We start from the raw sequence: 19,777 nt of genomic DNA, 5'->3' as shown, positions 1-19,777 counted from the left end.
GGAGTTGGGCGCGTTGCAGTCGTTCCCGGTGCGCTGCCGGAAGTCTGGCAAGCCAGTGCGGTGTCGTCGTCTCCGGTTCCGCTTGCGGCGCGGTTCGGAACAAAAGTTTGAGGTCCCGTTTGAGGTCATGAAGTGCGTGGCATCCGGCTGCGACGGCGCTTTCCGCACGACGTGGCACCGCAGGTTCCTCCTTGGTTTTAGCACGCGGTTTACTACGTCGGCCGAGATCCTCCGACGCACTTGTTTCCAGGCGCCGTCCATTTGCGTCCAACAAGCGATCCTGTGTCTCAAGTCCCGTCAATACGAAGGTGGCATAGCGCTTCAAAAAGCCCGCCGCAGCAATCTCCGAGTCATGCAAAGCATCTTCCGCCGGCAAGGTCGGTTCCAAACTCGTCCATAGCGACTCAAATAATGGCTGTAGACACGGCTCCTGTGTCACAAACAAACGTTGCAAATCACGTACACACACGGCAGGTTCCGTACCACCCAGCGCGGCTCGCGCATTCGCCATTCCGCTACACTGGAAACGGTAAAAGGCCGACGCGATCCGATCCAGAATCCTGGGCCCGCGCACCAACAATGCCAGCCTCTCCGGCGTCAAGTCGAGAATTGAATGAAGAAAACTCCGGTCCACTTGCGACGGCAACCGGCGCAACGAAAAACGCAACACCGGACGCGCCCCCGGTCCCAACTTCTCCGCACATAAACAAGACCACATCTGCTGCAACTCCTCTCGCACTGCACCCCATATCCAAGCGGTTAACTGTGCACGCAAATGTTGCCACTGACATGCCAATGGATGCAATACATCGAAGAACGGAGACAAGTGCGTCAACGTCTGCCATAACGCACAAATCACCGCAGGCCTAGCACTCACCACCACCACCTCATACGGCTCCGGCAACCCTGCCAGGGTGTCCAAACCCTCCTCCAGATTACGCCGCACAGTCGGACCCAACTCGTCCAACACTGCACGAATCGCCGCCTGACCGAAAGGTAACACACAACAATCCTCCACGCCAAACTGGTACGGAATCTCTCGCACCGACGTCGGCAAATTCGTCGACTCAGATGCTAAGTCACTCAACACACCCACCAACGCCTTCGCTTCCTCGATCGACTTGTTCCGGAAATCCGCAGCCAACGACACCGTCCCGTTCCGCGCCTTCAACGCAAAGAACAAATGGCCCAACAAATCACGCGCCTGCGCCTTCCGCTCCTCGAACCAATGCGTGATCCTGCAACGAAACCGGTGTCCCCCCCAATTGTAGTCCCGTGCCCCCAATCGTGGTCCCGTGCCCCCAATCGTGGTCCCGTGCCCCCAATCGTGGTCCCGGTCTTATTTCGGTCCCGATCCCCGGTGGTGGGTCAGATCCGGTTTAATGGGTGAATAATCTAGATTCCGGATTAGTGGTAGATTGGCGTACCTGGTCTGCGCATCTGGGTTAGGTGTGGATGGCGCAACTCCCTGGAACTCGCCGGGCGCGGTCTTACCCTGCCAGGCTGTATGAATCTGGGCAACTGCTTGATGCAGCAATTTGCTGCTAGGCTCGGTACCAGGGAGCGGGATGCTGAGTCCTTCACTCCGAAGTAGTTCCTTAGCACTGGCGGCAGCCTCGGTCTGTGTCCGTTCGAAAAGGGTCATCATCACGTTGAACAATATATCTAGATGAGAAAATTTATTTGGGCCGAATCCAGTAGCTCCAAGCAAAAGCACGTTTTCATACACGCGTTTTCGACACGCTTTCAATGATGGCACATGCACACGACAATAAGTCCTCTCACTCTCAGCCGTCGGAATCGGCAACGCAACCATTGGCTCATTCGAACCAGGCTCTGTCAATAATCCCGCATAGACCAACTTCAAGTGACACTGCACTGCCAACGCACCACCCGCCATCATGCTCTCCAAATAATGCGCATCCGTCCCACCCAATGCTCCAGGCTCATCATAATACAACGCTCGCCGCCCAGTCCCACTACAAACGCATCGAAACAACATCTCAGCCAAGATCCCCAACAGCATTTCCAACTCCTGTTCCGCATGTTCCGCACTCGTCAATGGTTCCACGCGCAACACGTAGTCCAACGGGTCCGGCAGCCGCTCCGTGCTCCGCCTCAGACCCGACCGCGGACCTGACCGCGGCCCCGGTGGCGACCCAGCCGGACCTGACCGCGGCGCTGGTGGTGAGTCACCCTTGCCCGACGAGTCACCCTTGCCCGACGAGTCACCCTTGCCCGACGAGTCACCCTTGCCCGACGAGTCACCCCTTCCTGCATCGCCTTTGACCACTCCCTCCTCGCTCTTGGCCGAGTCGCTTCGGGTCTCTGAGCCGTGTCTTGACGAATTCTCGCCGGGTTCACCCTTAATGGGTTCCTCGACGGCCATTGAGGGTTCAGGTTCAGGTCGCGACTCGGGTTTGGACTCCGGTTCCGATTTGGACTCCGGTCGGGGTTGGGACCTGGGTGTGCTGGCGCCCCAGTAGTAGCGTGATTTGCGGCAGCTGGATTCGTCCACTTCGAGTGGTGCGTCGCGGAACTCAGGGCGCGCGAGTTCAAGAAGGTAGGACGGGTTGAGGTAGGTGAGGGCAGCGTAGACGAGGATAGCGCGGGTCATAAGCAGACAGGCTTCGGCCCCAGGGGCGAAGACGAGCGGCAGCTCGTCCGGGATGGCGGAACCAGTGAGACCTTGTTCGAGTTCGAGAAGGTAGTGATAGTTATAGAAGCAGGTACACGTGGCAAGTGCGTCGAAAGGCCAGAGCACGTCTTTGGCGCGCATTAGTCGCAGCTTCTCCGACGCGTGCAGCCTCGCCACAAACTGGTTCGCAGCCTCCGCACGTTGTAGAAAGTGTGCGATCAAAGACTCTGCCGCACGAGCACTCGCCGCCGGGCGACACGCACTCAACGTCGCTCGTGAACGCAACATCAGAAAAGGCTCCAGGCATCGCACCACACCACACACATCTGCCAACGCAACAGCGTGCTGCGCTTGGTAGGGAACGACTTGAGCAAATAAACGCTCCCACAAACACGTCCGCCGTAAACGCCGACCCAATTCCGCTCGCAAGGCACCCACCGTCCGTGGCCGTCGGTAGTCGAAAGGGTAGCTGAAACTGCCCAGGAACCCAACCAAGGTGCCCGCCTGTGCACGCAGAGGAGGCACTGGTGCCCGTGCTAGACTCGGAACACCCGGCCAACGAATTGTCGGTGCACCGCCATTGCCCCCATTAACCCAGTCCCACAAATCCGCTAACTCCAGAGATCCACGGACCGTCTCCAACAAGGCCGCCTCGAAAACCGCCTCGCCCGGCGCACTCTCCAAGACCTGGGCAACTACCAAATCCGTCAGACTTAGATAATCACCGAAACCATATGGACGCGACCGAACACCCTGCAGACGTCCTCCGACCGCAGACTCACAATCGCCCAAATTCAACCAAGCCGCCAGACAGTGTATTTCCAACGCCGACAAACCCGACCCGTTCAGGATGTACACTGGTACCACCACGTCGCCAGGAGGTGTATGCTCCGCCATCGCCTCAGCCAACGCTGTCCACCGCGTCCACCCACCTACTGACACGAAACTCGGCGTGTCCTCCACCGAGTCACCCGGCAAGCACAGCCAAGCCACCGCACGTGCGGCACTGAACGGGCGAACCTGTGGCGCATAAGACGAAGGAAGGTGCTGCGAACAAATCGACGCAATCAACCCCTCGTCTCTGTAACGCGTCCAGTTCGTCTCCTCAGACTCCCCGGACTCCGCCTTCACCCCTTCCGCGGCCTGAGCTGCATCGAGGTGCTCACTCGCCGACAAGTCGACTTTCTGGAAGTACTCCTGGATCGCACTCGATGGCAACAATGCCTCGCCGCTGCTCGTCAGGAAACGCTTGCGGAAGGCCTCCTTGTAACTGCCGATCAGCGGCCTGTGTCCGTGAGCCAACGACAGGTTCACGTTTGCACTCCGCACGTCCGAGGGCGACAAAAGAATCGACAACGCGCGACCGCCGGAGGCGAGCGCGGGACCGCCAGGGATGGGCGTCGGACCGATGGGGGCGGGACCTGGCTGCACCGGGTTGCAGGCATCGAATATTGCGCGGCCTCGCGCAAAAAAGGTGTCAGGTATGGAGTGCAGCGTGTAGTGGTAACGTTGCGGACCGAGGTTCGGGTCCGGTTTCCAGGCCGCCAAGAGAGGCAGACTGGTAGTCATCTAATATCCGTCAAAGAGGCTCCAGTAACGAGGCTAAAACATTAATTTTAGACCGGGGGGGCTTACAATGTCAGCAGCGGCTGCAATTCGATATCACCTTCCACTGTAAATTCACTGGCTATGAAACTGAATTCCTCCGCCGATAGTCTGTCCCCCACGGTTGTCAAAATTCGGCAGAGCCTTTTCCAAGTCGTCGTCGGACGCTGAATACCCCCCTCCGTAATGCCCAGCGCGTCCACCAGACGCAAAAAAGTGTGCACCGTATCCTCCGGGTGCAGAGCAATGTTCTTATGCCAGTCAACGAAGTTCTCGCGACTCACCACCTCGCCACACACACCACGTAGCGACTGAACGTCGGCTGCCGACGGCGAGCCCCCCAGCGCTGTCGAGATTTTGGCTGCCTGTTCAGGCGAGACTGGAAACTTGTCCAAGTGAGGCTTGGTAACCTTTAGCGGGTCCTCGTCATCCTAAAGACGTCTCAACATCCATCAGCGATCCTCGTGTCCTTACAAATCTGCTATTCATCTGTTTTCTAACCTGGAATATCCATCGCACACGCGTGTGCGCGCTCTCAAAATCAAAGAACGGCGCAGTAAAGAGTGCAACGGCTAAAATCGTCCTCTAGCTTGTCTCGGTCTAGCGTAGATGCGGCAGATCTACAGCACGCACTCGGCCAAGAGCTCGTTGTAGGATTTTGACAGATGCTCGGGAATATTATTGGGAAGGAAGCTGTTGCCATTTGGCGCGCCATTGGGCACATCAATGGACCCGTCCACGGAAATGTCTTTTGCGACTAGTTGGAAGAAGGTGCGATATCCGACAACTCCGTTGGTGATGACAATGAATCTTCTCTTTGCGTTGGTGGCTAGGATTTTGATGGCCGCGAGCTCACTCCAGGTGATGTGGTGCGGGAATATGATGAGAGTGACGGCTCCGTCGGCCGGTTTCTTGTTCGCGGTGTTGTTGGGTGTATTTTGTCGGAGGCTGGATACGCAGAATTGGTCGTGGGCGCCTTTGCTTTTGGAGAGGCTGCTGAGGAAGTTGCGTTTGCCGTCTATGATTGCTTCCAGAATGTCCACGGAGAGCGGGGAGTAGCCGCTGTGAACGTAGGCTGTGCTTTTATCTGGTCGCGCATGTTCCCTTGTGAGTTTCCGGCAGTCTTCGGCGAGGCTGTGGGGGTAAAGCACGCCGCAGGCCTCGATATCCCTCCAGATCTTGGCGACTTCGATGCCGTGCACCGCGACGAGGGCGGAGATAATAGCCCTCACTTTGGAGGCGTCGAGGTCTGAGCGTTTGTTCAGGATAAGGAGGACGGTGAGTCGTAGCACATCGAAGATGGGGACAGAGCGCCAGGCGAGGTTGGCGATGATTTCGGCGATGGCCGAGAAGGAGCTGGACGAGTGCAGGATGTCGTCTTCCACGCGGAGGAGCGTGTAGAACGCGGGATGGCGGTTGACCTCCTGGATGAGTCGGGTGACGAGCATTGTGTGGATCGACAGCCACTTCTCATCCTCCTCTTGCGTCTTGATTTGCGCGATCATCGAGTGTAATTCGTCCACCGATTGCGTCGACAAATTACGTTGCCCCGCCTGCGTCTGGATCCGCACTGCCTCGTTGTGCAGCACCTGCCCCAGTTCCGTGGCCATGAGGCCGCGGATTTTGGCGAAGTGCCGGTCTTCCGGCGAGCCGAGAATCAACGTCTCGTGCGACTTATCCGTCGCCACCCGGCCGGCGGCTGCCTTGGTTTTGTCGGTGCCGGGCTTGATCTCGGAGAGTGGTATCTCGAGGTGTCGCAGGCCTGAAATGCCCCAGTACATGTCGAGCATGGCTTCGTACGTGAACGGCGTAACGAAGGGACTGATCCAGTCGACATCTCGAGACATGATAATTATCGAACGAATCACGGTCGGGATGGCGGAACCGTCGGGTGCGAGGGCTGTCGTGGGCTGCGGGTAGCTCGTGACCTCGGGGAGCCGGATTGTGAAAGAAGACTGCATGACGCGCTTCGCGAGCCCGTCGTCCCGGGTCGGGTGCGAAACGAACTCGCGGTCCTTGGCGACCAGCTCCGACGACTCCGCGATGCAGCGGTTGAGGATTTCATTGGGTAGCAGCTGGTAAGTTTCCGGCACTGCGCCGCCCCCGTTCGCTGCCCCCCCGCTCTCGTCGGCGGCGCCCCCGTTGGCTGCGCTCTCGTTAGGCGCACCCTTTCTGCGGAGGGTGGCGTTGGCGAAGGCGTGTAGCGCGGCGACGGCTGCGGTGGGTGGGTGTTCGTCAGTGTGTGCGACGACCTGAAGTGAGTCTTGCAGGTGATGTTGTATTTGTTGGGCGACGTGTACGGCATCGCGTCCGATACCGATGATGGGGAGAGTGGCAGCGAGTTGGCAGCGGGACATGAGTTGTTGTGTAGCGATCTGGAGGTGTTTGAGGGCGGCGAGGTCTCCGCGTAGTTTGAGGTCTAGGTAGCTGGCGGGGTTGCAAAGCGAGAAGGCGGCACCGCCGTCTGGGGTGGCGTCGAGTGGGTAGAGGAAGACGTCGCAGTCGCAGAGGACGACGCGCAACCTGCCCTCATGGATGGTGAGCGCGTTCTTGTCTGCGGGCACTTCCTGCCAGGTGTCAGCGCAGTTAAGGTTGGCTCGGACTGTAATTAAAATCTGCGAAACCACGCCGCTTCGCCGTCGTGGGAAATTCACTAAGACAACTTTGACCTTGGCGCCGCCCGCCTTGGGCCCGGCCTTGGCGCCGCCAGACTTCGGCCCCGTGGGCGCGCGCTCGCCGGTGCGCTCGGTCACCGCCGCGCTGATCAACTGACTTATTCGCTCCCCAGTCGCCAACGTCGGACCCATGAAAATCACCAACGTCACGTCCGCCAGTGCTTCCTCCTCCGCGCCCGCAGCCGCCGACAATATCGCCGGGTCGAACGTCGACAACCGGTACCAACAGTCAAACTGATGCTCCTTCAAATACCGGCTATCTATGTAGCTACTCAACGGCTTTATTAAACCGTCATCCAGTATCAAATAACGCTTCTCATCGCCGCCCAATATACTCTGCAACCAAAGCTTTGCAAACACGTGTGGGGGCTGCAAATAGGTGTGCGCGACAAACACGCGCGCGCAAACACGCATATGCTGACGCAGAGGGTGACTAATTATTACATTAAATATCCGGTTTAATGACGATAAAGCAGCATTGGTTACGGTGGTTTTCATAATCGGTATATATTGGTCAAGAATAATCCCCGATGCCACCCGACTTGCTCACGTCAATTTCATGCAGACGACAACGAGAAACACGAGAAATGACAGCTAGCGGCAAGGGGCCCCAGGAGGAAGGAGGGGCCGGAGGAAGGAGCTAGAGGCAAAGGGAGGGGGGGCGAGCGAAGGATGCAGTGTAAACGGGGTTAAGGATGTCAGGCAGCAGGGGGGTAGTCCGAGAAAGCGAATCAGTGGGGCGAAAGAGTTGGCGGTGTGAAGAATCGTTCTTCTTCGCTGTGGATGGGGCTGCGACTTGCTGCGCCGTTTTCGGATTGCTCGTCTTCGGCTTCATCCTCCGCGTCGTCCTCTCGCACGAGGCCGATGACGCTGGGGCTGTATTCCCACTCCACTGCTTTGGGTGAGGCGGCTCGAAGATATTGTTTGGTCGCAGGGCGGGACTTCTGGGTGGCGCCAGCTTGCTGGAGCAGGGTAAGTAGTTGGATGATTTCCGAGCTGTTTTTGAGATGGTGTTCGCCGACCTCGTCGGTGAACGGGGTGGGAATGGCAACCGTCAGGGCCTGCGGGACCATGGACCACACAATGTGGATGAGTTGTTCGCCTCCGATACAGAGTACGTCCGTGGCGTCTCCGAATAAGTCCTGGTCGCGGCCACCACGTCGGGTCTCGCGCTCGCGGCTCCCTCCGCGTTCTCGGCTCCCTCCGCGTTCTCGGCTCCCTCCGCGTTCTCGGCTCCCATCTCGCTGCCTGCTGGAGTGTCTTCTGATTACGGGCTTGTCCCGAGCGTTTGAAACGTCCGCTGCGGTAGTCAACTTGGTTAGTTCTCGCCCTCCGCATACATCCTCCCCGGGTGACGGCTTGGTCTCCACAGGAGACGGTTTGGCTTTCGTGGAGTTGTCTGGTTGATTAGTGGCATCGGTAGTGGTAGGGGGAATGAGTAGAATGGTGTTTTGGATCTTGGCTTTCGTGTTGTCGGGAGACCGCTTTCTGGTGACTAGAGCTCTGATGCCATCCTCGATGGCGACGCGCCTTTGCTTGTGGTTGACGATGACCCGCACGCTTCGTTGCGAAGAGTCAACTTTCAGGTTCGGGTCGCGAGAGAGAACACCGGACTGAAGTTGCGCCATGAGCTCCCTTAGTGTTTTTCCGCTCAGGTGTGTATAGTTGTGTACATGGAAAGACGCACTCGTTTCGGACTCTGAGATGAAGCTTCCTGGAGTCCTGTCCCTGTAGTACTGCATCAACTCCAGCACAGGAGTCAGCTTCTGATGCGCGTCCTTTCTACCTATGTCTCCGCAAATCCATGAGAAATTGTATTCATCAAGATCCTTGCGGTAGTGACCATTGTCGCAGTCCACAAGCAAATTCCCTTGACCGATCACGTCTCCCATTGCGCGCACGCCCAACTGCGTCGTCAGATACAAATCGATGTTTGTATTATCCCAATCCAACACTGTCTGAGGAACCAACAGACGGTTCGCTGCCGTCAGCTCAGGGGGACCCAAGATGCCCTGCACCCCGCAAATCACGATTTTACGTTCGTGGGGCAAACGCAAGAATTTTTCAGCTATCGCCTTCGGAGAATCCATTCTACAACTCCCTTCAAACGATTCTGCCCGGCGAATACGAGGCATAACCACCTGCCGGAGGTTATCCAGCCAAAGTTGACTGGGATATTGGCTCATTATATGCTTAACGTAGTTTACCAGCTTAAAGCCACCGTGGACTTCGCCGCCAACGGCGCATTTTTTACCGGGCACACACGTGTGCTCCAACGAGGGAGCGCGTCGTTGCTTGTTTTTGTTTTTGTTGTAAACATGTTCAACCTTTTGACATAGATCCTCTTCGCTGAAGGGATTGAACGTTAAGAAAACACCTCGAAATATTGAGGCGGTGTAGGTAGACTCTCCTAAAAGGATAGATCCAACAAATTCTTTCCCATCATCGCTGTCTGCTGTCCGATCATCGCTGTCTGCTGTCCGATCATTATCTACTATCTTTTGGTCATCTTTTCGTTTTCGATCTATGGTGTTGGCGTCAATGTATCTGGTTACAAGATGAGTGTTCCCATTATTAAAAGGTTCGCCAATGAGGAGCAGATCGAATAGATAGTCTTCAATATCTTCTGTTCTCTCGATGATCCTAACACAGATGCGTTCTGGCCCGAATTTGACGGTTAATCTTGCAATGGACGTTAATGTTTGTTCATTGAGATCTCGTAAATAATAAAGTGGTAAATCAGTACCGAACGTTTGTTGTCTGGGTATGTGCAGATTGTAACTAAACACGACGCCGCTTTCTAGCAGCATACCTATGGCCGTTAATCGTTTCCTTAGTGCTTCAAAACTAACTAAACTATTCTCGATAGATAGAATCCTCAGCCCATCCACATGTTCCTTGGAGGTTGTTACCATGGTTGGGTACGTCATATTTCTGGGAGTATATGTTATGACAATAAGATCAATCCGGCGACCATTTGATTGTGTAGATCTTGGAATGAGGGTGTCTGATGAATGAATTCCGAGGACGTCGGTTATACAGGCCCTGAATTCATTTTTAACTTGGAAATTATTGAACACAAGGACATCTGAGTAAAGAAGTGAATCCAATAATGTCTTTCTAAACGGGATGATACCCATGAGCTCGTACGGTGGAAAAAACAAACCAATATTATACACAACGTTTATATCTCCGCAATAATTCTTCAACATAGCAGGTAAAAGGAAGAAATTCGGATATAATATCAACACCACAACATCACTCCCAATATCCTGACCACTAACCACATCTCCCTGACCACTAACCAAATCTCCTCGTTCATAACCTTGCTTCGCACACTCCTCCATGTGCTTAACTATACAATCATAATACACACGATTCAACTTCTCATACTGCACCAATTGATCATCATCCACAACGTCATCTATACATGACGGCGTATTGTACGAACAAAGAACCAACAAATTACGACTCAACGGATCCATATTATCCACCACATCCCAAGTCCTCACTGGAGAACTAACCTCCAGCACCCACTTATTTGCTGACTCACCACTCCCGACATACGTCTTAGGCAAAGGCTCAGCTACCACTCTCACGTCATGGTCCCGGAAACAATCCACAAACGGACCAATCTCTAAAGGTGCAACCTCCTATACAACCAACCGACCAACCAAAATATTAACGACAAAGATCTACCCAATGTAGAGATCCTCCCTGGTGTAGACCCCCTCCCCTCCCCTCCCTGGCAGTAGCCCATCCTCTTACGGTCCACGTTGGCCAAGTGCCTAGTAACTATTAGAATATGCATATCGACCTGGTCGATGAAAAACAAAGATCAAAAAACAAAACAACAAGACCAAATCCATGTCCCATCATTCCATCAGGTCTTCCCTCACCTCAGCATCCGTAGCCTGCATCCCAGCGTCCACAAGAGCCTTTAATAGAGGAGACCCAAAGGCCACAGACGGTGGCAGGTAACCGTAGGTCTCCGGTAACGTTTCGGGTTTGGAAGCAAGTAAAATTCCAGCACACGCTGAAGCATATCCCGCAAAGACGTAATTCTCTACACCAAGCCATCGCCATTTGAGATGGACGGAACCCACCACCTCTCCGCTCTTGCGTACTTCTTTGAGTGCGCAATGATTCCTAGTATCTTCAGACACAGACGTTTCTCCTTTGGAATCGTCCTCGTCCGCCTCCGCGTCCATCGTAGCCGCGTCAACTGTGGCTTCCGTTGTAGTGCCGGTCGTCTGAGGCACTACGGCCATACCGAGCGCCCCTTCGACCCGCGACTCGTCTTCGACCCGCGCCTCGTCTTCGACCCGCGCCTCTTCGAATTGAGGACTCTTCTCCGGGGAGTCAGTTTCTGAGGAAGTCAGCTGAATAAAATCCGCTTTCAGATGACAGAACATAAAGCTCCGTTCATCCGTTCCAGGCCCGGACCCGACGGTGGGCAGTAACAAGGATCGGATTTGGGGGGGGAGGAGGAAGCCGATCCAAACGGAGAAGAAGCCGAACCACATGAGTGCACCGCAGCACAAAGCCCAGAAGTAGTTTCTGCGGCTTTCACCTCCATAGTATTTGAGCGATCGGCCGTATCTGTATCCCTGGAGTTCATTGGACCAGTGCACATATTTGCACATTAAGTTGGACATGACGTACTTTGCGCAATACTCGTTTCCCCCAACGTGTCGTGGCAGGATCAAGATGCTCTTGTCGGTTGCGCTGCCGTTTGGCAGAGAGTTGCAGATGGCAAAGGGATCCAAGTACCAACGCAGAGTGTTTTTAAAACCCAATGTTCTGATCATCTCCATTGCGGATCTAGCCGTTCCCCCGCTAACCATCGGAGTACTCTGACTGAAGGTATGCGTGACCGTATCAAGCGCGTCAAGCCCTCCCCAGGCCTCCACAATCTTGTTGGACGCACAAACTTCCGACAGTTGCGCCATCATTAAGTCATTGGGCAGAAAATCAAAGCCGCAACATGAGACGAACTTGAGATTCTTCTCCTTTATCTCTGTTCCGTACTTGACTGCGATGCTCTGGACCCAAGTTAATTCCGCAGTGATATCAATGTAGTGGGTGCTTGACGAAATACATGCCTGCACAATCCGTTCACCAAATAAGCTGTAGGGGCCAGAATATGAGACTAGCACACGCGTGTTTGTACATAATTTTTCTAAGCGCATATCATTCTCTTCTAGCGTAGCCGTCACTACATCCGGTCTTGGCGCTGTGGGATATTGCGCGCAGAGGCCTTCGACGATCCTCTGCATCTCCGGCTCATTCCTGCCCGCGAACGCAAACCGGAGAGGCGTCTGGCCTTTTTCGATCCTGAGCGCATTTTGCTTGAAGCAGCACTCGGCCCCGAAGCGGCCAGTGTAGCCAGTAACGCCCCAGATACTGACGTCGTAATTTCTGTGGGACATTTTAACGGGTCTACGGAAATAAAAAGAAAAGATGAAGAAAATCAGCTGCCGCACAACGCGCCGCGCAGCCTGGTGCGACGGTGCAGGTGCGGGCAGGTGCGTTACAGCCTGGCAATGTCGCCTGTCGCCCCAAACTGCGTATTAACGCGTGCGTATTAATGCTCACGAGCGGCGCCCGCAGCGTCCTTGACGGCATCGGCAGTTCGCTCGCGTGTTTGGACTATCTCTTTTTGAACCTCCTTAGCCATTTGGGTGGCTTTCTCCACAGCATCTGCCACTCCCGCGCTGGCTCCGGCAAACATGGCTCCCGCTGCGGCTCCACCCGGTGTGGCTCCTGCTCCCGCTCCTGTTGCGCCCGTGTCCTCTCGGGGTGAGGTCACGTCACCTCGGGGTGTGCCTTGCCCTCGGGGTGTCCCGCGGATGACTTTAACCATGTTTTTAGTGCTAGTTGCGGAGCGGTTGGTGGAGATTTTGCTGCGGTGGCTTTTGGTTGGTGTAAGTATGCCGCCTGACTCGCTAGGCTGGAGATTGTGTAGGGGCAGGCTGGAGAGTTCCGAGGGTCTAGAGATCTGGGAGGGTCTGCCGGAGTTGATGCCTTCGTCTATGCGTTCAGTCCCTTCAATGTTGAAAGTAGGGTTGTAGCGCTTCAGGTACTCTTCCTGTACGTGTTCGAGAGACTTGGCGTCGACCTCACCGGTTTCCTGGTTGATGGGCACGGGTACCTTCTTTTGGTCGAAAGGCGCGTTCAGCTGGCTGATGGGGTCTCCGCATGTCCAGTGCAGCTTGTTGATGTCTTTGACGCCACGTTGCGTGACCACCTGTACGGGCCCACCTATGTTTTTGAACCGGATCCCGCGCAACCCGGGATTGTCGATCTCCACAATCGGTTCCATCGACGTCGCATACGCCGCGTTCGGGTCGTATGCGAAGTCCGCCTCCGGTACTCTCACCGACCGGTCCACTGCACGGTACCTGTCCGAAGGCGAAGGCGCTGCCGGACTAATGGCCGATGGCGAGTTGCTCTGGACATAGAACCCGTCACGGATCAGCATGTCCGGATCGTTCACTGTGTACGTGTTCCCAGATACGCGAGTCACCGCGTCCGACGGGCGCACCGAAGGCGGGTTTGAGACCACCGTGGCAGACCTCGGACTGGCACCTGGTGTTGGTCGCCCACCACCCGGAGTAGTTCCCAACATCACCGGCGGGAAATACGTCATGTCCGCACCCGTCGCCTGCTGACCCACGGGAGATGGACCATCTGCGGCCAAGAGCTGCTTCGCCCTTTGCTGCTGCGCTGCCAACGACATACCAGGACTGGCCGCCCCTGGCCGAACACCTGACCTAGGACTTCCCGCCAACGGAGATTGCCCGAAAGGAGACTGGCCGTAGGGAGACTGTCCGTATGGAGGCTGGCCATACCCGGCTTGACCATAACCGGGCTGCCCATAACCGGGCTGCCCATAACCAGGCTGGCCGAAGGGGGGCATGCCTGGCTGGGCTTGCAGTTGCATAGCCGCCCGGACCTCTGGCGGGATATTCGGCATTTGATGGTAAGGCGCGGGTTGTGGTGGCTGCTCCACCGGCTCCTCGTGCACCACCAAACCAGTGTCCGGATCCACAGCAACCATAGAGACCTGGATCTCCGCTTCATATGGCAGCTCGATTGTCTTCTGGTCCTGCGGAATGATAATCGTGTGTACACCATCAGGACCGATGACGTCCCCGTTCGCGTCCCTCGGGAATTGGCCACCTGCATACTGGCCGCTAATAAACTGTCCTCCGAATTGGCCTCCAGCTCCAAATTGGCCTCCAGCTCCAAATTGGCCTCCAGCTCCGAATTGGCCGGCGGGGAAGCCGGGTTGGGCGGAGGTGCTGATGCCTGCGAACTGGCCGCCGGGTATCTGGCCGGCCGGCGTGCTCTGAGCGAACTGGGGCAATCCAGTGGTGCCTGGGGTCATGCCAGGGGTCATTCCTGGGGTCATGCCAGTGAGCAAACCCAAAGCTGCTTGATTGGCGGGCACATAGACGGGCGTACCGGCGGAGGGGTTGTCGAAGGTGTTGGCGGCATAAAGGTTGTTGTCAGCATCGACGTACCCTTGTCCATTGGCGGAAATTTGGTACGGTCTGTTTTGGAAGTCGAGGAAGGGCGAGCCGTCGGCGAAGAAGAGGGTGGATCCGTCAATGCCGAGTACGAGTGGTCTGCCGTCGGGTGAGGCGAGGTTCGTGCCCACACCGATGGCTTGGTAGCCCGGTGGTGTAGGAGGCAATTCGGAGTGCCGGGTGCCGGTGGCCTTGGGTAGCGCGACCCCCGGTTTGAAAGGCACTTCGATGACTTCCTCCACGTACTTGGGGACGACGAAGGGCAGTTCCTTCGTGACATGTTTGGGGATGGAGCGTTTGACGACCTTGGGCACTTCGATGATTTTATCTTGGACGATATGCTTGGTGCACTCGATATTCCGTTGTACAACAAATGGTTTTACGACAGGCACCAACTTGGGTGGCTTCTTCATAAACACATCCAGCGGCACCTCTACGTACTTGGTGCCCTGCGGTACCTCAATAATGTTGTCGTGGACCACACCCGTGTAAGTGTACTTGGGTATCTCAATCCTGCGGTCGCCACCTGTTGGGATCAACTTGTTCACTACGCCGCCTTTTACCACCTCCACGAAGTGGTGTTGATGCTGCACGTAGTCCACCTCGCAGCGCCGTTCCTCCGTCTTCTGCTTCGCAATAAAGTGCCTCTGTTCCCTCACGATCGGCTCCTGCTCGAACTGCTCTGGCACAGTGTCCATCAACTCCTCCGGCACCGGGACCGCACCGTAGCAAGTCATTGCAACGAAACGGCCGTCATCGCTCCGGTACTTGGCCGCCACCGCCGCGAATTGGTCGTCCGTTAAGAACTGCTCGCCGTGCGCATTCGTCGTCGGAATACGTGCAGCACGCATCGTCTCATTACGGATGTCCACTAACTGATGTCCAGGCTCCATCGTCACGTAACTGTTCGGTTCAAACAACACCGGTCCACGACCACCGCTCGGTACCGGGTCCGTTGGCAACGGGGGGTGGAGAGGAACTACGTCCCGTCCCGGCCTGGGTGAATGACCAGGAGCCGAGCCGGCTCTGACGGAGTGAGCTCCCATAGAACCGCGTCCTGCAGAGCCAAGCCCTTGGATTTCGTCCCGAGGACTCGACCACGCACCGTCAGATTCCAGCTCGTTGATAAGCGGCTTATTTATCCGCGCTCCGCCGTGGAGCACCTCCGCCGCCCCGATTCCTTCAAAGTCCTTACCAGGGCGACCCTTTGGCCCAATCGATACCTGTGCAGGTATCGAATCGTTGAAATGAGTGATGATATGTCGATTATTATCACTCATTCTGCATGCGACCCTGAGAAGGTGCAACCCGCAAGGTGTCACCTATCCTACCTGTTGGCCCACTCGAGCAACCTCCCCTATCCATTCCACGTAACCTCCCCCACTCAAGTGCCCTTCTTTCCTGCAAAGACGCCATTTTTGATGATAAATGTCGAGTTATGTAAGACCCCTACACCCGATGAAAATGAATTGTTGCAGGGTGAGCTGAGAAGCAACAGAGGGTTCATCCGAGATATCATCTTCAAATGCTTCGCTCCAGCTAACCTGTCCTGCTCGAGCACACTATACTTCCCGGGGTACGCCGACCGCGGAAGCTTTTTCGGCACCAGCCGAATCCGGTTCCCCTACAGCGTTAGAAATGTTGGTAAGTGTGTGCACACACGTGTGCGCGCAACATAAACGCGCGTACACGATGGCGTTGACCCCTACACTCGATGAAAATGTCATGCACAATTTTATCTCACGATGCTCCTGCGCATAACCATACATACTGACCATAATGACCATAATGACCATCCCCGACGTGATACGTATTGGCTTCAGCAAAGAACAGGATTCGCAACCAACGTTATAGCCTGATCTCATTTCTACCGTTGACGCTATTCTACCAGTTTAAGTAGGAGGTTCTCACATTTATTCCCCCATTTATTCCCTCATTTGTTCCCCCATTTATTCCCTCATAGTTGTAGTTCCCCCATAGTTGTAGTTCCCCCATTAATTCCCAGCTCTTCATGTTGTCTGTTTGATCAGTTACTTCTTTAATGTGTTTTACTTGGTGGTGGGTCTGTCCCAGTTATTTCCACAGTTTGTTATTGGCCCTTTGTTTACGTATCTGGCGCCGCTTGTATTCGTGGTGACGATGAGTGTGTTGAAGGAAGCGTTGGACGATTACAAGAGGTATTGTCGTGACCGGGAGTTGAATTCCCAGCTCTACGAATTATTAGTATACCCGCAGGATAGACAGGATCGTCGTCGAAGCCAGTTGCGACCAGACGATTTGGAGGAGGAGGTTCCGGAGGTTGCACAGTTCCGGGCAAGCGATATACGAGTAGGAGATGTATTACGGTTGCACACCGGTCAGCGCGTACCAGCGGATTGCATTTTGATAAAGACTTTTAATCCAGAAGGAACATGCTTTATCCGTACCGATCAATTGGATGGTGAGACGGATTGGAAGTTGAAACGAGCCTTGGGTGTGACCCAATCGCGTTCGATTAAAGAGATGGTCAACACGCGAGGCACAATCGATATCGAGGCACCCCGGAAAGACATCTACAACTTCCTGGGCACGTGCAGTATTGTACCGGCAACGGGTGAAGCTCCGACAGATAATATGACGAACAACTTATCGGGCGCCGTGTCGAGTAATGCACTATCTGGTGCGGTGTCTACCGTTCGAGAAGGTGAGCAAATTCGAGAACCTCTGTCAACGGACAACACATTGTGGACAAACGCAATTATGACATCCGGTCCTGTGTTGGCGTTGGTGATTTTCACGGGTGAGAATACGCGTGCGGCAAAACACCGCGGTGTGGCGGAGCCGAAGATTTCCGCTTTCGATTTGGACATTAATCGCATGTCCAAGTTACTGTGCGCTATCCTATGTCTGGCAGCATTTATACTGACGTTAGGCAAGCCTTTGAACCCGCTTAGTCCCGTTTATCTGGTCCGTTTCATCCTCTTACTCTCCTCTATCATTCCCATATCTCTACGTGTAAACTTTGATATCGCTAAGCTGGTGTACAGTTATTTCGTACATAATGATGGCGAGATTCCCGGGACAATTGTGCGTAACTCTACTCTGCCAGAGGAACTGGGCCGCATTGGAATCATTGTCTCTGATAAAACTGGCACACTGACTCAAAACAAAATGTCGCTCCAAAGCATTGTCTGCGCCAACAAAGTCTACAACGTCTGCGCCAACAGCGTCGCCATTGCCGTCAACTACGGCAAAACCCCCTACCGCAACAGGGACCGTAGCGAATACAGCAACGACCGTAGTCTTGAAACTGGAGGTGGTCGAGGTCTCGGCGCCGGTGGTCGAGGTCTCGGCGCCGGTGGTCGAGGTCTCGGCGCCGGTGGTCGAGGTCTCGGCGCCGGTGTGATCCCGATTTCGCAGCTGCCCTACAACGGTCCCGTGCTCAAGTTGAATCCCATGACGGATGCGGACTATTTTATGAACAGCGTGATGGCCATCAGTCTGTGTCATTCGGTGCTGCCTGCGTATGACTACGATACCAAGGCGGTCGTGTACGAGGCCTCTTCACCGGACGAGATGGCGATGGTCCAGTGGTGCGACCGGAACGGGATCAAACTGGCACACCGCGATCTGGCGACCATTACCATCGAACTGCCTCCTCTCGCCCACAGCGGCGGTCTAACTGCTGGGGGTTCCGCTAGTGTACCCCTTGGGGGTCCCGCAACGGGTAGCCAAGGTTATGCTGACAGTTCCCTAGGTCAAGGACGGCAGCTGGAGCGGTTGACTTGCGACATTTTGGAGACATTTGCGTTTAGTTCGAGTCGGAAACGTATGGGTATAATTCTGCGGGATCGGACGACAGGTCAAATTTTATATTTATTAAAAGGCGGTGAAGTAGCATTGTTGAAGTCGTTAGTTCAACGACCGCAGTGGTTGTTGGAAGAGTTGGAGAGTTTAAGCTCTAGCGGATTGCGGACGTTAGTGTATAGTTGGAAAGCATTAAGTGAGGAGGAGTATAGTTTGTTTCGTCGTCATTATGATGAGGCTCGGAATTCGTTGGTGGGACGTAATCAGAAGTGTCATGACGTGATTGACCGGTATTTGGAGTACGAGATGCAATTGGTAGGGTTGACTGGTGTTGAGGACGAGTTGCAGGTAGGTGTTGCTGATACGGTGGAGAGTTTATTACAGGCGGGTATCAAGATTTGGATGTTGACGGGTGACAAAGTGGACACGGCATTGTGTATTGCGACAAGTGCGGGACTACGTGGTCGTATGGATGTGTTTGTTAAAATCACTGGCGAGAACTGTGTATCATCAGCAGATGTCGCGCACCGTCTGCGACGTGTAGATCATGGTCATGAGTCAGAACATGTAGTGGTTTGTATTGATAACTTCGTGGTCAGTTTGTTACTCGACGACCGCGAGTTGGCTGCTCTCTTCATGCTTGTTACGGCGCAGGCGAAATCCGTACTATGCTGCCGCTGCTCGCCTAGTCAGAAGGCACAGGTCGTCGCACTCATCAAGAAGACCAGTCCTGGTCTGCGCATCGCCGCTGTTGGCGATGGTGGTAACGATGTGCCCATGATCCAAGCCGCACATTGCGGAATTGGCATTCTGGGCAAAGAAGGAAGACAAGCCTCTCTCGCTGCGGACTTTAGTATCAACCAGTTCCGCCATCTTAAACGTCTTATTCTTTGGCACGGTCGGCTAGCACAGTTACGCAGCACGAAACTCTCTGCCTTTATCATCCACCGCGGACTCGTTATTGGTGTTATTCAAATTTTCTTCAGCAGCGTCTTCTACTTCACTCCACTCGCCGTCTTCCAGGGATGGCTACAGGTCGGATACTCCACCTACTATACAATGCTCCCCGTGTTCTCTCTCGTTTACGACCAAGACGTACCACCACATGTCTGCTTCCTCTTCCCCGAACTTTACAAAACTGATGAAAACCGAACACTTAACGACCTCACCTTTGCTAAAATACTCTTCATGAGCATCTACCAAGGAGCTGCAATCATGGTCGGCGCACTCCTCCTCTTCGACGAACAACTCATCAACTTCGTTGCCATCGCCTTCACGGCACTCATCCTCCTCGAACTACTCAACGTAGCCACCGAAGTTCTCACCTGGCACCGCGCCATGGTCGTAGCAGAACTCGCCTCCGTTGCCCTCTACCTACTCTCCCTCGTCTGCCTGCCAGAATACTTCGACCTGACATTCGTATTCACCACCACCTTCTGGTACAAGGTCTCCGCTATCACTGTGCTGAGCTGGCTACCCGTACACTGCTACAAAGTAACCATACCCTTACACCCCCCCCACCTGGTGCTCCACCCCCC

The 19,777-nt window shown here is 54.9% G+C and overlaps 6 protein-coding genes across 6 annotated transcripts; 1 reads left to right on the top strand and 5 right to left on the bottom strand.

Moving 5' to 3' along the window:
* Positions 1 to 759: 759 nt before the first annotated feature.
* GNI_115540 (hypothetical protein) lies at positions 760 to 4,207 on the bottom strand (the record flags this gene model as incomplete). Its single annotated transcript, XM_011133384.1, has 3 exons — positions 760 to 784; positions 849 to 1,238; positions 1,428 to 4,207. 3 exons carry the CDS (start codon positions 4,205 to 4,207, stop codon positions 760 to 762), a joined length of 3,195 nt encoding a protein of 1,064 aa, XP_011131686.1.
* Positions 4,208 to 4,863: 656 nt separating this feature from the next.
* On the bottom strand, positions 4,864 to 7,416 carry GNI_115530 (Sec1 family protein; the record flags this gene model as incomplete). The annotated part of the gene is made up of 2 exons (XM_011133383.1): positions 4,864 to 7,254; positions 7,363 to 7,416. The coding sequence occupies 2 exons, from the start codon at positions 7,414 to 7,416 to the stop codon at positions 4,864 to 4,866; spliced, it is 2,445 nt and encodes an 814-aa protein (XP_011131685.1).
* A 233-nt stretch (positions 7,417 to 7,649) lies between these two features.
* Positions 7,650 to 10,403, bottom strand: GNI_115520 (trehalose-6-phosphate synthase domain protein; the record flags this gene model as incomplete). Its single annotated transcript, XM_011133382.1, has 1 exon — positions 7,650 to 10,403. The coding sequence occupies one exon, from the start codon at positions 10,401 to 10,403 to the stop codon at positions 7,650 to 7,652; it is 2,754 nt and encodes a 917-aa protein (XP_011131684.1).
* Positions 10,404 to 10,793: 390 nt separating this feature from the next.
* GNI_115510 (saccharopine dehydrogenase) lies at positions 10,794 to 12,350 on the bottom strand (the record flags this gene model as incomplete). Its single annotated transcript, XM_011133381.1, has 1 exon — positions 10,794 to 12,350. One exon carries the CDS (start codon positions 12,348 to 12,350, stop codon positions 10,794 to 10,796), a length of 1,557 nt encoding a protein of 518 aa, XP_011131683.1.
* A 155-nt stretch (positions 12,351 to 12,505) lies between these two features.
* Positions 12,506 to 15,346, bottom strand: GNI_115500 (hypothetical protein; the record flags this gene model as incomplete). The annotated part of the gene is made up of 1 exon (XM_011133380.1): positions 12,506 to 15,346. The coding sequence occupies one exon, from the start codon at positions 15,344 to 15,346 to the stop codon at positions 12,506 to 12,508; it is 2,841 nt and encodes a 946-aa protein (XP_011131682.1).
* A 354-nt stretch (positions 15,347 to 15,700) lies between these two features.
* Positions 15,701 to 19,733, top strand: GNI_115490 (putative phospholipid-transporting ATPase; the record flags this gene model as incomplete). The annotated part of the gene is made up of 2 exons (XM_011133379.1): positions 15,701 to 16,029; positions 16,484 to 19,733. Coding segments are annotated over 2 exons (3,579 nt in total), but the record flags the coding sequence as incomplete, so codon positions are not given.
* Between the last annotated feature and the right edge of the window lie 44 nt (positions 19,734 to 19,777).

Source organism: Gregarina niphandrodes (genome assembly GCF_000223845.1).
Source record: "Gregarina niphandrodes unplaced genomic scaffold scaffold00027, whole genome shotgun sequence".
Lineage (NCBI taxonomy): Eukaryota > Apicomplexa > Conoidasida > Eugregarinorida > Gregarinidae > Gregarina > Gregarina niphandrodes.
The sequence above is the reverse complement of the archived record's forward strand: the minus strand, read 5'-3'. Positions and strand labels throughout refer to the sequence as shown.